This window comes from Carassius gibelio, chromosome A17 (genome assembly GCF_023724105.1).
Source record: "Carassius gibelio isolate Cgi1373 ecotype wild population from Czech Republic chromosome A17, carGib1.2-hapl.c, whole genome shotgun sequence".
Lineage (NCBI taxonomy): Eukaryota > Metazoa > Chordata > Actinopteri > Cypriniformes > Cyprinidae > Carassius > Carassius gibelio.
The window spans coordinates 23,611,621-23,625,729 of record NC_068387.1 but is presented as its reverse complement, the minus strand read 5'-3'; the positions used below and the strand labels follow the sequence as shown (position 1 = coordinate 23,625,729).

The following is a 14,109-nucleotide window of genomic DNA, read 5'->3' as shown; positions in this document are numbered from 1 at the left end:
TTTCTCTCCAGCTCTTGTTCAATAATTCATCCATTCAGCGCAGTGGGGAACAGACACAGATTTATGGCTTGTGATTGTGCAATGTCTGGATTTATCAGGACCATGGAGGGAAAATTGACCAGAGCTACAAAAGGCCGTTTCTGCTTGTATTTGATCAGCATGAAAACTCATCAGAATGGGGCGGATGGAGGGAAAGAGGGTTTATAGGGAGGTTTTCATTAAGGGATCACAGCAGCCCCCTGGTGTTTCCCATCTTCATCTGACTGATCCAGAGCTGCCCGGCTGGCCAGACCCCCGCTTTGCTCCCGATTAATATGAAACTGTTACAAGAAAATGAGAGTTTATTGATTTGTGCCAATGTTTCGAGCTCTATTCAGATGCACCGAGGATTGACGGTTAAGTGATTCCGATAAAAGAATAGAGAGTTGGAGGTTGTGGTAGAGAACAGCATTGACACGGCCATATTTAATAGAGCCAATTTCTGTGTTTTATTTAGCGGGTTATTTAATTTGGTTTGGCCAGCAGCACGGACAATCGCAGTGGTAATGCCCGTCTTGAGGACAGAGAGGAAAGAGGGCTAAGGTCTTAGATTGCCACCTACAGCTATGACACTTCCCCTTTATGGAGAGGCACTGGGATGTGACTGGGGGGATGGAGGGGTTATTGCCTCCGCAGATTTCTTCTCTGAGTTGATTTTCATTTTCTTGATTTTCAAAGTGGCTAGTGATCTGTAACAGGTCTCTATACGGCAGGCCGAGGGAGGCGAAACGGACAGAGGTAAGACAGAGACTGGAATGGGAGTCATTGTTCCATCTTTCTCTCTTTTTTTCTCTCTTGTCAGCAAATATTTGACCACAATCCTCTTTACGTGGAGGTGGTGTGTAGGCGCTGTACTGTTCTTCTGACACAGTTCATGAGGATTTGTTATTTGTTGGATTGTTTTGTTGGATTTTTTTTCCCAAGATGAAATTTTAAGATACGTTGTCATATTGTTATTTAATATAATAACCAGATTTTCCAATAAATATCCAGCAAAATGTTGTGGTATAAAATGTATGTAAAATATATAATAAAATAAAAATAAAATAATAATAATAATAAATTTGTTTACTAATTAATACGACTTGTATAAGACTTTTCAAGATGTCAGCTGTTTTCAAAAAAAAAAAAATAAATTGACAAAGTAATTTTTATCTGTAATCTCGATATCCGCTCTTTGTTGATTGTAAATTAAATCCAAAATAGGCATTATCACAATTCAGTTTCAGCGTTTTAACTTTTTACTGTGCAAAATGTATTTGGCATTGATGTTATATTATATTTATATATTAGGCTGTATATGTTATACATAGATAGATAGGGTTCCCAAACTTTTGAATGGGGTTATTTTAATAATTTCAGCAATGTCTTTGTCTTGTGGACTTAATGTAAACATCTTATGTGTACAATATCTTACTCAGGACAATACTAAATAAAAAATAACATGCCTTTAGTATGATCTCTCATATTTTGTTAAAATTATTCACTTATTCACAGATTCTGCTTGGGTTTCCCAAACTTTTGCATGCCACGATAGATAGATAGATAGATAGATAGATAGATAGATAGATAGATAGATAGATAGATACATAGATAGATAGATAGATAGATAGATAGATAGATAGATAGATAGATAGATAGATAGATAGATAGATAGATAGATAGATAGATAGATATAGATAATTTTGCGATGGATAATTTTGCGATTGATAAAATATTTGGATGTGAAGTTGTTCTGAAGTGTGATCTTTGTTCATGGGCTTTAGACGTAGACTCGCCGGGTTTGGCGATTTTGCACTCCTTTGTGATTTGGATTTTGGTCTTTGCTGTCACAAGTTCTGAAGCTTGAAGGGAAAAGCAATGTCAGGAAGCTGATTGGTTGCACAGAATTTCTAAGACAATCTGAATCTCATATTCAGCTACTTTGCCACAGTGGATTAAGATGATCTAAGGGAGCTTTGTGAGCTCGATAAAAATCAGGAGCGCCACAGAAAAGAGCGCAGGGAGATTTTTACCCTTTTTGTCCTTCCAAGTTAATTGTTAAAGTTATTGTCTCTCTTCAACATGTTCTCCACTGCCTGGTACGAGAGACATGTTGCCTATGAATTTCATATCACTGCTCTGAAACACAAACACAAACAACACACACATGCACATTTGTTGTTGTCTTCATGGGGACCTTCCATTGACTTCTTTTGTTTTACATTGACCTTAACCTCTAAACCAAACCCCCACACAACACTAAATGCATTTTTTGTTTTAATTAAGACATATCATATCAAACTGACAGTCACCACTGATAAGCTACTACTAAATATTGTAGAAACTTAATTTTCTGTAAAGTTGCTTTGCAGTGATTTGTATCGTCAAAAGCGCTATACAAATAAACTTGAATTTATGGAATTGAATATCAAAAGGCTTGTCCCTTATTTTATAAATAACAAATGAGCTTTAGTTTACATTACTGGCATGAACATGATTTGCTACTACAATATTAAAGGGTGGAACATTCTCATTCTAGACAGCGTTTGATTGGCCACAAATATTCAATGCTGAATATTATTGATGTGTGTAAGTCTGTAAATTAAAAATTTGTGCAAAAAGTGGATCTTTAAGACTGTAATAGCATTTATATGACTTCATTGCTAACAAATAGGAAATAAAACCCACAAAACTCTCATTCATGGGGTCTTTAAGCCATTTTCCTTCTGGGAACTGTTTAAGTTTAGGTTTTACTAATCTTCACAATGTAGATAAAACCTAATGCACAAAAAACAATTGCATGTTGTTGCATTAGGCAAATTACAATTTAAGGCAAAATATGTTTGTGTTATTGATAATACCGTATGTAACACTTTCTATAATGCCTGTTAAATAATTACATTGTAATCCATTAAACATTTTCAAAATTATTGTGACCACAGTTATGCTTCAAAGTGCCCAGTGTATTTCACCCTTAAATGAGTATAATGCGTTTTAGCACATGCATGATGCATGGAATGTGTTTGTTTCATAATACATCTATCAAAAATCATTGTATAGATTTAAAAATGTAAATAATTTTTATAAAATTTGATGCAATGCATGCAACTGCTATAAGGTATAAAGCATTATTAATGTTTTTAGTGTCATAGATATATGCATTAAATAGCCAATTTCATAATGCACTGAATTGATAAACAGCGCTGCATTAAAACGTTTTGGTGTTTACTCCGTATATAAACTGGACTTTTGTTGTGTGCATTAGCTTTTATCTGCAACCATCCAAGGAATTAATCAAACACCATCCTTTTATCAATCGTATCCGTATTACCGTTTCATGTGTGCTTGTTTTGATGGAAAGAGCTCGTCGTCGTTTGATGCTGCTGCTATTAATTGGTACTGATCCAAAGACTGATTGGAATATTGACGGATGGCCGACTGAGAGCCACCTGTAATGGTTCATATGGATAGCCTGAGGTAAAGTGCCATGTATCAGTGCTGAGAATACACATGGCCCATGGCTACTGATGCCCTCTATTTTTCCTGAAGTGACAGGCCTGTGTCGGGAGGGAGGAAGATTACAGTTTTGTGTGGAAGTGACACACGTGGTATTAAAGGTGGATAGAAAGAGAAAGTGAGAGATGGACTACCCGTCCTCCATGTGTCTGTCAGCGAGCAGTTAAAGGTTACTGTAATCTGAGCTGTGTAACACTCGAGTGGACCCAAGAAAGCTCCCGTAGTTAATAGAACGGGACGATGGCTTAACCCGCTGCCTCATCTGAAGAGAGCAGAGCCACACTGAGGGAAAGTGAGTACCCGCGCCATCTCACAAACATACAGTGTGTCTGTTTGATTTGTGAAATTAGAAAACCTCCTCGTTTGGCTGACAAATATTACTCGGACGCCTAGAGCTTGGCTTTTCCCAAAAGCATTTGTTCTGTTGAAGTAAGCTTTCTTCAGTCATATTGTTGGCTTTTATCATAAGGCAGATAGTATTTCATTTATAGAATCAAATCCGGGAACATCTTTTGAGTTCTCATTTTGAAATAAATATTAAATCCACCCCTTGGCAAAAATGTAAATATATACAAATAAAATGTTATTATAAAAATATATCATTTACAGTATATATTTCAATTTGTGTGTGTGTGTGTGTGTGTAAGTGTATATATATACTGTATATTGTGACGAGTCAGCTGCCTCCTCCTTGATTTTCACCGGCACCCCGTCCTAAATCGCCGCCCTTCACCAGGCTCCCGACTGGAGTGGGTGTGTGAGAGGAGGGGCGCTGGACGAGTCAGGGCTGGCAGCGTGTGATGGGGCACACCTGAAGGGAATGGACCCTCATCATCGCCGCGGTTTAAAAGCCCAACGCGCCTCTCCTCGGGAGACCGGTGTCTTCCCCGTGCATGCACGCTGGTGTCCTCGTGGGTCCAGGAAGAGTGCATTGAGAGACTCCCGCGCCACTGGAGATGTGAGCTGCCGGACCCGCTATCCGGATGGGACCCACACCCGTTTACACGGTCGACGGGCCAGGATGCCGGGCCGTCCATCCCCTACCAGCGCCGCTAGAGGAAGCCGCCTCCGGACTCCGCCCCTTACCTGGACCCTTCCTCCATGAACACTGGCCGACCTACACAAACCCCGCAGCACGACAAGGACACCAGATCCCCTTTTTATTTTTTGACACTCTTCCCCTTTGGTCACCTTTATCCCATGCTTTATTTTGATTTTCTGTTAATAAAAGCCTCTCCGAGGCCTGACGCCAAGCCCACTGTGTCTGTCTTGTGCTCCTCCCATCACTATATATATATATATCTGTGTTGCACCAAATATCCTCCACTTCTTGATAATAGACTTCACTGTGCTTCTAGAGCATTGATAAAGCCCTTGACATTTTTTTTGTATCCATCTCCTGACATCGCCTGTCCACAATTTTATCTCAGAGATGTTTTGACAGTGCCTCGTCACCCACAGTTGATTGTTTGCTTCAGTTGCACTACCAAAGACTGAAATGCTAAAGGAAAGCTCTTTTCATGCTGAGCTGATCAAAATGAGCACAGCTGATCAAAGTTAAAGTCAAATGGCTTTGTGTGCCATTGAGAAGACCTGATACAAGTCTGTTTTAGGAGTCATTTTTTAGTGATTCTGGTTTGTAAAAAAATTTCTGATATGTTGGTGTTATATCTTTCAATTGGATAAGTTATAAATACAGCTGGATAAAACAAAAACTGTCCATCTTTATTTCAGCCTGCAAAGCAACAAAATGTGATTATTTTAAGTGATTCTTTTCTATACCCACACAGACAGACAGACAAATATATTTAAATGTGTATGATGCTTTATTATAAATATTATTTATAAATATGCCCCAAGCTCAGTTAGTATCAGAAGTGGAAACGTTCCAGAAGCCTGTTCCCAAATGCATTTGCTCGGATGAATAACCTGTCTTTATTCATATTCTTAGCAGTATGCTTTTATTATAAGGCAGTCATTAATTTACAGAATCAACGCTTGGAACATCTTTTGTGATCTCCATATTAAATTTTAGCCCTGAATCCACCCCTTGGCAAAAATTACTCACATCGTTAAAAAAATATTTAATTAGGCTGCAGTTTATTGGCGGCTCACGGGGGAGATGGGATTTGCATGAGGCAGGTCGCCTCTCGTGCCGGTGAGGGAGATTGGATGTGAGTGGAGATCACGGGGTCACCGGCTCAGCCAAGGACTCCCATTTTCCAAGGTCAGAGAGGTAGAAAGGTGCTCCCCTGGGTCTCTGCTCACACAAGACAGCTCCGATTGGCCCTTAATTATGTCCTTCCTTTAAGCCACTGCCGGCTTTTGTTTTTCCAGGGATATCTCTCCTCTCTCATGTCCACCATACAACAATGTGCTTTTGGAGGAGCCCTATTATTAGTTTATTTGCTCGGTAATCAGATGATATACCAGGAACCCTAATGAATGAGACCGTGTGAAAAGCAGAGGTTAATCATAGTGGTGTCAATCATCATTTATAGTCAAGTCTGTGCTTGTGGTCCAGCGATATGGCTTTTTCATGGCTGATGCTGATAGTTAGAAAGCAAGGTGCCCTGTGGTCAATGTAATGAATACTATGACAAAATTTCTAGAAATTAACGTGTATTCTACATATTGAATTGTTATGAAGCGTAACACGTACTTTTTCACAATAAATATATTTTACAGTATACTTTGAATGTAGATTTGCATTATACATTTATAAATATATTCACAATATTGATTTATGAAGTACAATACCTACTTTTTCGACAGTGACTATATTATAAAGCTTTAAGTTATATATCATTTTTTTTATAAATGCATAAAATGTTATATAAGTTGTAGATTTATTTTTATATAAAAACATATGAGACTTATATATTAAACATATGAGTAATACGTAGAATTAAAGAAATAATAGTCAAAAGTTTTCAAAAATTAATATATATCATATATTTATCAAATAATTATCTGTAATTTTTAAAGTGTGTGCGTGTGTGTGTTACTGATTTTTCACTCGTATCTTACTAATACTACATATTAAACCCATTTTATTTATTTTTAAATGTATTGTAAAAATAAAAAATATTGTAGTTCATAGTTTCTCTAATTCAGCTCTTTTTTTCTTTTTTCTTTTTTCTTTTGATTCTAACCCTTGGCTATCCATGTGGCAGGGTTTTTGAATAATTTAACTGGGACTTTTAGTTCCCAGCTGGAACAAAAACAGAAGGACCAATGATTTGAACCTCACACGCTCTATCTCAGCGTCCAGACAAGCTCTCGCCGAATTGCTTTATGATTCACAAGCGTTATCAATTGATGGGAATATAACATGAATCATTTATTAAAAGAGTAATTACATGCTATGAAACGTATAATGTTCCATTTAGCACATTTGCGTTAAATGCATTAATTAATTCTGGACCCTCCAGCCAACATCAGTTTATTTGATTAATACTGTCACTGACATTTTAAGAAACTGAAAGGAATTTCTCCCTCCCCTCAAAAGTGTTTAATGTGTTTTTCTGTCCCTGAGGACTGTAAAGTTTCTGTCTTGCCCATGTTTAGGTTTTTAATAGTGGCACTGCTTGTATTATACAGGGGAAAAAACTGTAAAATGATGATTAAATACACACAGGCAGTTTTTTTTTTCTTTTTTTTTTTTTAGTTTTTTTTATTTACAGTATTTTTTATTTATTTTACTTTTCATGATCATTATGTTACAGTAAATAATTTTCTTTTGGACACTTTTCCCATATTTGAAAGAAAAAAAATCAGTAAGTTACACTTTATATTAATTTCAAAAGAATCTATGGCAGTGTGCGCATACAAGTGTTTTTTTTTTTTTTTTTAAACAGAAGCTTGATAGTCAATTTCAACCATCAGATCTTTGCTTTCTCACATCAGCACTTGCAACAGCTATTTTATCTCAGCATTGAGTCCTGATTGAGCATTTGCATGCATGGACGGGGCCAAAATGTTCCTGGTCTCCAAACAGGTTAACTGGCAGGGAGCGTGAGGTGAGAGCCGTGGTGGTGTGTGTTTGACGCCAGCGAGTAATTGTGTCATAACGTGAGAGACGAGAGCTGGCAGCTTTCTATTGCCGTTTGGAGGGGTTCAGTGACACTTGACATGCTTCTCCAGCTTCACAGAGCGGGACATGAGACAGGGCTGGAGTAAATACAGGACGCTAATGCTTGCTTTCATGCAGAAACACAGGAATGAGAAAGGGGCGGGGCTCAGGTAGAAGTGGGCGGGGCCATTGCTTCCAGAGCAGCTTGTTAAACAGAAGGATTGAATTTTTTTGAGCCAGATGAACCTCATTTATCAGTATGATTCTGTGTTATTGAAATTCAAGACCTCTTAATACTTTAAAACAGTTTAGGAAAGCATCACAGACTATAGTTTTGTTTAGTTTAGTGATTGGTTTGATTTTGCAACAAAAATATTTGATAAAATATTTTTATTTGTATAGCGCTTTTTACAATACAAATCGTTACAAAGCAACTTTACAGAAAATTATGTTTCTACAATATTTAGTAGATGCTTATGGTGGCGACTGTCAGTTTGTGCACGTTTGACAGGATTTTTAGAAAAAAATGAATACAAGACGTATTCAGCTAGACGATGAACATTATTAATAGTATTAATGAATAATTATTATATGATGCAGTCACACTTGTAGCAATATTTGTTAGTTCTGTTTGTTGATTCAGGGTTAGCATCATCTGAGGTCCTCTGAGGGTCAGCATCATCTCTTCTCAGGTGTTCTGGATCCAGACTGGAGCTTGTGTAAATCCCGTGTCAAAACATAGAAACAAATAGAGACATCATTAGCATAGCTCCTGATCCAACAAACTAAAATTAGTTTAACCCAAGCTAAAGAATAAAAATGCACATTTGATCAGATGCAGCTACACTCACAATTTAAGAGATACATTATTCTTATTTTGGTTTATTTTGGTGACGTATAAATAAAGTCTTCCCATCTGCCTGCACTTGAGTCTTCGCCTCTTGCGATCTGTGACACCACGTCCTTAATAACAATGGATGAAAAGTTCAGAGCCCTACTGATGATTAAGTCTAGAAGGTGTCCACCTTTGTGTGTGGGTCCATGTACATGCTGAATCGACAGGTAAAAAAAAAAGCCTCAAGTCCAAATATTCATTTATCACCAATTAACTGTTTGACAAACACTTTCTGCTTCGATGTCCAGAACTGAATTGAAAATAATCTCAAACATGCTCCAAAGTCCCGATCTGAATCAACCGAGTCGCGAACAGGCTCCGAATTGCCGATCTGAATCAACCGAGTCGCGAACAGGCTCCGAAGTCCCGATCTGAATCAACCGAGTCGCGAACAGGCTCCGAAGTGCCGATCTGAATCAACCGAGTCGCGAACAGGCTCCGAAGTCCCGATCTGAGTCAACCGAGTCGCGAACAGGCTCCGAAGTCCCGATCTGAGTCAACCGAGTCGCGAACAGGCTCCGAAGTCCCGATCTGAGTCAACTGAGTCGCGAACAGGCTCCGAAGTGCCGATCTGAATCAACCGAGTCGCGAACAGGCTCCGAAGTCCCGATCTGAGTCAACCGAGTCGCGAACAGGCTCCGAAGTCCCGATCTGAATCAACCGAGTCGCGAACAGGCTCCGAAGTGCCGATCTGAATCAACCGAGTCGCGAACAGGCTCCGAAGTGCCGATCTGAATCAACCGAGTCGCGAACAGGCTCCGAAGTCCCGATCTGAGTCAACCGAGTCGCGAACATGCTCCGAAGTGCCGATCTGAATCAACCGAGTCGCGAACAGGCTCCGAAGTCCCGATCTGAATCAACCGAGTCGCGGCCCCTCACACGCGCGTTTACAGCGCTAAATTAATCATCTTTGCTAATTATTATACATCTACTTCATTGTCAGCTTCAGGTACTTCATTTATTATTGTTCAATGAACTGTTTGAAACAAAAAAGTTTGTATTTCAGTAATAATTCTAAATTATCAAAATAAAATATATAAAATAATGGTTTCTATTTTAATATCCTTTAAAATATAATTTATTTCTGTGATGTGCAGCTGTATTTTCAGCATCATTCCTCCAGTCTTCAGTTCAATTCAATTTCAATTCAAAGAAAAAGCAATAAGGTGAGGTTTCAAATCAGTTAGCAGAGAATAAATTGCAGGCAAAATCGAAATCATTTTCTCACTCATCTTTAAAGTCTAGCCATACAGGATTTTTTTTTATAACCGAAGTAAAATATAGTTATATTTATTTGGGATTCTGGAATGAAAATATTGTATAAAATAAAATATAATATTATAAAATTTTAAGTATTGTATTATATTATAAGATATATATATAATTTCATAAAGCTGGGTATTATCACTTTGATAGAACAGAACCGTTAATAGGTGATAGCTGACATTTCTGAAATATTGTTAATTAAGGGCTTCCTTCTGAAACTCAAGCATAACGTCAGGGTTTTTTTTTTCTTTCTTTTCCATTTCCTCTCTCTCATTTCATGTTTGTAAAATCAGGTGTTTTCATAAATGCGTGCCAGTCAGTCTTAATAAGCCAGAAAAGGGGGTGGGGGCTCTTATTGAGTGACCTTCTTCTACAAAATAAGCATGTTGCTGTTGGGCTCTGTCCATGGCCCACTCCAGCGAGCCGTGCTTCATTTACAATGCAAAACCTCCTTCTGTAATCCAAGTGTCCTTTCTGCAATCACAAAGCATAATCTGCTGCTCTCTTGTTACAGACATCACTTTACTGCATCGGCCGCCACACAATGAATATTAGAGCCGATATTATTTTCTCATTGTTCGCTCGTCTTCGCATCGCAGAGATTAAGGAAGGATGAGTGCTTTGTGCAGCCACTTGTGCTGAAAAGTGGTCTCATTCTAATACTATTAAAATAGTCGCCGGGCTGTGTGCGTGAATTATAATGGACACAAAGGCTTGTCCACGCTGGCACTTGAAAGAGAGATAGCTTTACATTTCATCTTTGTATGGAAATCGTTTTTTTTAAGCCTTTATTGTAATGTGCTCACTCACTGGGAGGCTGTCATCTATTTTATTTTATTTTATTGTACTTTAAAATCTAAATTAAAATTGACATTATTTACTTTATTAATATGCCTGGAAGTTTCTAGTATGCTTAATAAGACCTTGATTAGCTAGTTCAGGTGTGTTTAGTCTGCAGGACATTGGCCCCGCCTTCAGAACAAAGTTTGGACACCACTGACCTAATCTATGGTTCTGCTGGACTCTCAAGTTTAAACTGATGTGATTTTCTTTTTTTATGTGAATGGCTTGTTTCTTCTTTTTGTTGAAATTGGGCTCCAGTTTTCTGTAAGCCCGTTGAAAACATCATCCCCATCTCTTTAGTTCTTCAAAAAGAATCCTCAATTCTTTGGTCTACTGGATATAGGCGGAATGTCAGTCTTCCAGAGAAAGATCCAGAAAGTCTTAGGATTGTGCCTGCAGCTTTTTGATGCCCATGGACAAAACAATCAGATGTGCTGTTGGGTTTCTAGTGTAAGAGGCCAAACAGTAAGAAAGAGACAGAGAGCTGGAGAAACAGACAGACAGCTGGTGGTTTTACAGTAAGGGTTCAGTAAAATGTTCTGTTTAAACTGTAGAGGTTCATATACATGCATATGTCTGTATGTATACATGCAAAGTGCAGCATAAGTAAATTCCATTAGCTTTTATCATATTATTTTATTTTTATACCACTTTCTTTAAAAAAAAAAAAAGGTTCCAAAATTGTGTTTTTGTTTTTTTGCATCTTTGCTATGAAAGAACCAGTTCTTAAAAGCACAATTTTTATATATCTAAAGAATCTATTTGTATTGTACTATATAGAACCTTTTGTGCAATTGAAAGTTTCCATGGATGTTAGAGGTTCTTCATGGAAGAAGCTTTATTTTTAAGTCTGAATTTGTGATAAACACATACTCTTAAACACATTTCCAGAAACAGGTGTTTAAATCACTGTACATTTTCTTGCCTGTTTATAACTGTACACCTTCAAGACTGTTCTTGCATAGCTATTTTGTTTCTTCATGCATCACTTTCTGTCCATCAGAAAGCAGAATGCTGCTTTGGCATTAATATCTTAAATCTGACGCATTATTCTGTTTTACAGTTCTAGCATTGTGCCGAAATAACCCAAGCCCATGTCTCTGCCAGCGGCCCGTCTCTTTATTCATTGTTTCTGCTTGGAATAATAATTTGTGAAGCACTAAATTGCTTTGAGGGAAAGGACATTAAAGGGATTATTCTCATGTAATCCGCGGGTCCCTGTAGACGTGAACCTGATCACAGAACAGCACAGAGCAGCGTTACTCAAAACATAACAATGGCATGTACACCACAGCGCCACAGCTACTTTAACTGCCTGTTCTTGTTTTTTCTTGTCATCCACATTTAGCAACAGTAAATCCGTCCCCTCCCTCTGCTTATTAAATGAGCGTGTTTAAAGGTTAGACAAGCATACGCTAATTATTTGATTATTTGGATGAGCTGTCTCTCCCCTAAAGAGCAGAAAGTTGTGTCTCTGCGAGCTGGGAAGAGGCAGAGGAAACCTCTGGAGAGAGGATTGAAGTCAAAATAAAAAGAGCACAAGGGCTTTTAGCTGGGCTACAGTAACAGAAAAGCACATTAAGCTCACTATAAAAGAGAGCCGGGTAATACTTCATACTAACCTTCATGAATAAATCATAAAAAAAAAAAACTTTATATAATGCTAAACAGATCATATATGAATAAAAATTCCATGACATTTTTAGCTCTTTGAGAGTATATGAAATAATTATCAGTTGAGAAGCATATTATGTGATAGCTGTTGCTGTAGCTCAACTTGTAGAATATATATATATATATATGTGTGTGTGTGTGTGTGTGTGTGTGTGTGTGTGTGTGTGTGTGTATGTATGTATATGTATTGGCTTTAATTTGTATTTTTTTTTTTTAATTTTCGTTTTGATTAATTTTATGTTCTTATGTCTTTTTTATTCATTTATTATACCTTTATTCATTTATTTATATATTGTTTTTAGTTGTTGTATTTAATTATAATTATAATCTTAGTATAATTTCAAATTTCTGTATAAAAGTTTAACTTTAAGCTTTTCATCTAATATTTATACTTTGTTTTATTTTAGCATTATTTCAATAAATTTATTTGAATTTAGTAGTTAAATTTGTTCGTTTTAGCAGACAATAACAGCACTGTTTCATGTTCTTTTGGACTAATGTGTGTGTGTGGCTGTTGTTTGTGCTGCTGCAGGTAGAGCTGACGGGCAGCAGTGTGTTTGACTACGTTCATCCGGGCGATCATGTGGAGATGGCCGAGCAGCTGGGCATGAAGCTTCCGCCGGGCAGAGGGCTGCTGTCTCAGGGCGGCGGGGCCGAGGACGGGGCCAGCTCTGCCTCTTCTTCCTCTCACTCTGAGACACCTGAGCCAGGTAAGATCATGTGACTATGAGCAGCCTTGTTGGTCAGCTTAGAACAAGTTGCTGTTTTGGCCCTTTTAGATGTTTAATTTGATTGTTTTACTGTTTTACTGTTTTAAAAACATAATTTTTTATAGTTGAATGTTATTTGGTTATTTTATTATTTTAATATTTTCTTTAGTTTTGGGCATTTAAGATTATTTTATTAGTATATTTATTCATTTTATTTATATATATTTTTACAATTCCACTTAAATGTGTCCTTAAATGCTTAAATGTGACCTTTGACCGCAAAACCAGTCTTAAGGGTACATTTTTAGAAATTGAGATTTATACATCATCTGATATCTGAATAAATAAGCTTTCCATTGATGTATGGTTTATTGGGATCGGACAAAATTTGGCAGAGATAACACTATTTGAAAATCTGGAATCTGAAGGAGCAAAAAATCAAAATATTGAGAAAATCAAGTTCTTAGCTATACAGATTACTAATGAAAAATGTATTTTGATATATTTACGGTAGGAAATTTACAAAATATCTTCACGGAACATGATCTTTACTTAATATACTAATGATTTTTGGCATACAAGAAAAATCGATAATTTTGACCCATGCAATGTTTTTTTGTCTATTGCTAAAAATATACCCCAACGACTTAAGACTGGTTTTGTGCTCCAGGATCACATACTTATATCATTTTAGTTTTGTTTTAAGTTAAGTTTATTTAATCTTTTAAAAACATTATTATTTATTTTATTTTATTTGGCATGATTTAATTACTTTGTTTTTATATAATTCTATTTTGCCCCTTTTTTATTTTATTATTGTATTTTATTTGAATACTTGATACTGGAGTACTTCATTCTGATTCATGCAAAGTTGGAATTGCCCCACTTTATAGAAACTAACACTGGCATTGTAGGCTACTTACCCAGGAAACAGTCCTTGTCCTCCACAAATTGTGCTGCACACATCTGTATATTTGGGTTGAACTGTTCCAGAACAGAGTGTAAATACAACTTAACCGCTGATTTTGACTTGTGTCCTCCAGTGTTAATTTCGTTGACTAAATATTTTCGTCATTATTTTCGTCACGAATATATTTTTGCTGACGAAA

General features: G+C 37.0%; 1 protein-coding gene across 2 annotated transcripts in view; it reads left to right on the top strand.

Moving 5' to 3' along the window:
• Positions 1-14,109, top strand: part of LOC128031781 (neuronal PAS domain-containing protein 3-like) — a 267,459-nt gene that overhangs the window by 206,953 nt on the left and 46,397 nt on the right. For both annotated transcript variants that reach the window (XM_052620192.1, XM_052620193.1), the window contains exon 6: positions 12,823-13,000. In XM_052620192.1, the coding sequence (XP_052476152.1) occupies positions 12,823-13,000 (178 nt within the window). The remainder of the gene's footprint in view (positions 1-12,822; positions 13,001-14,109) is intronic.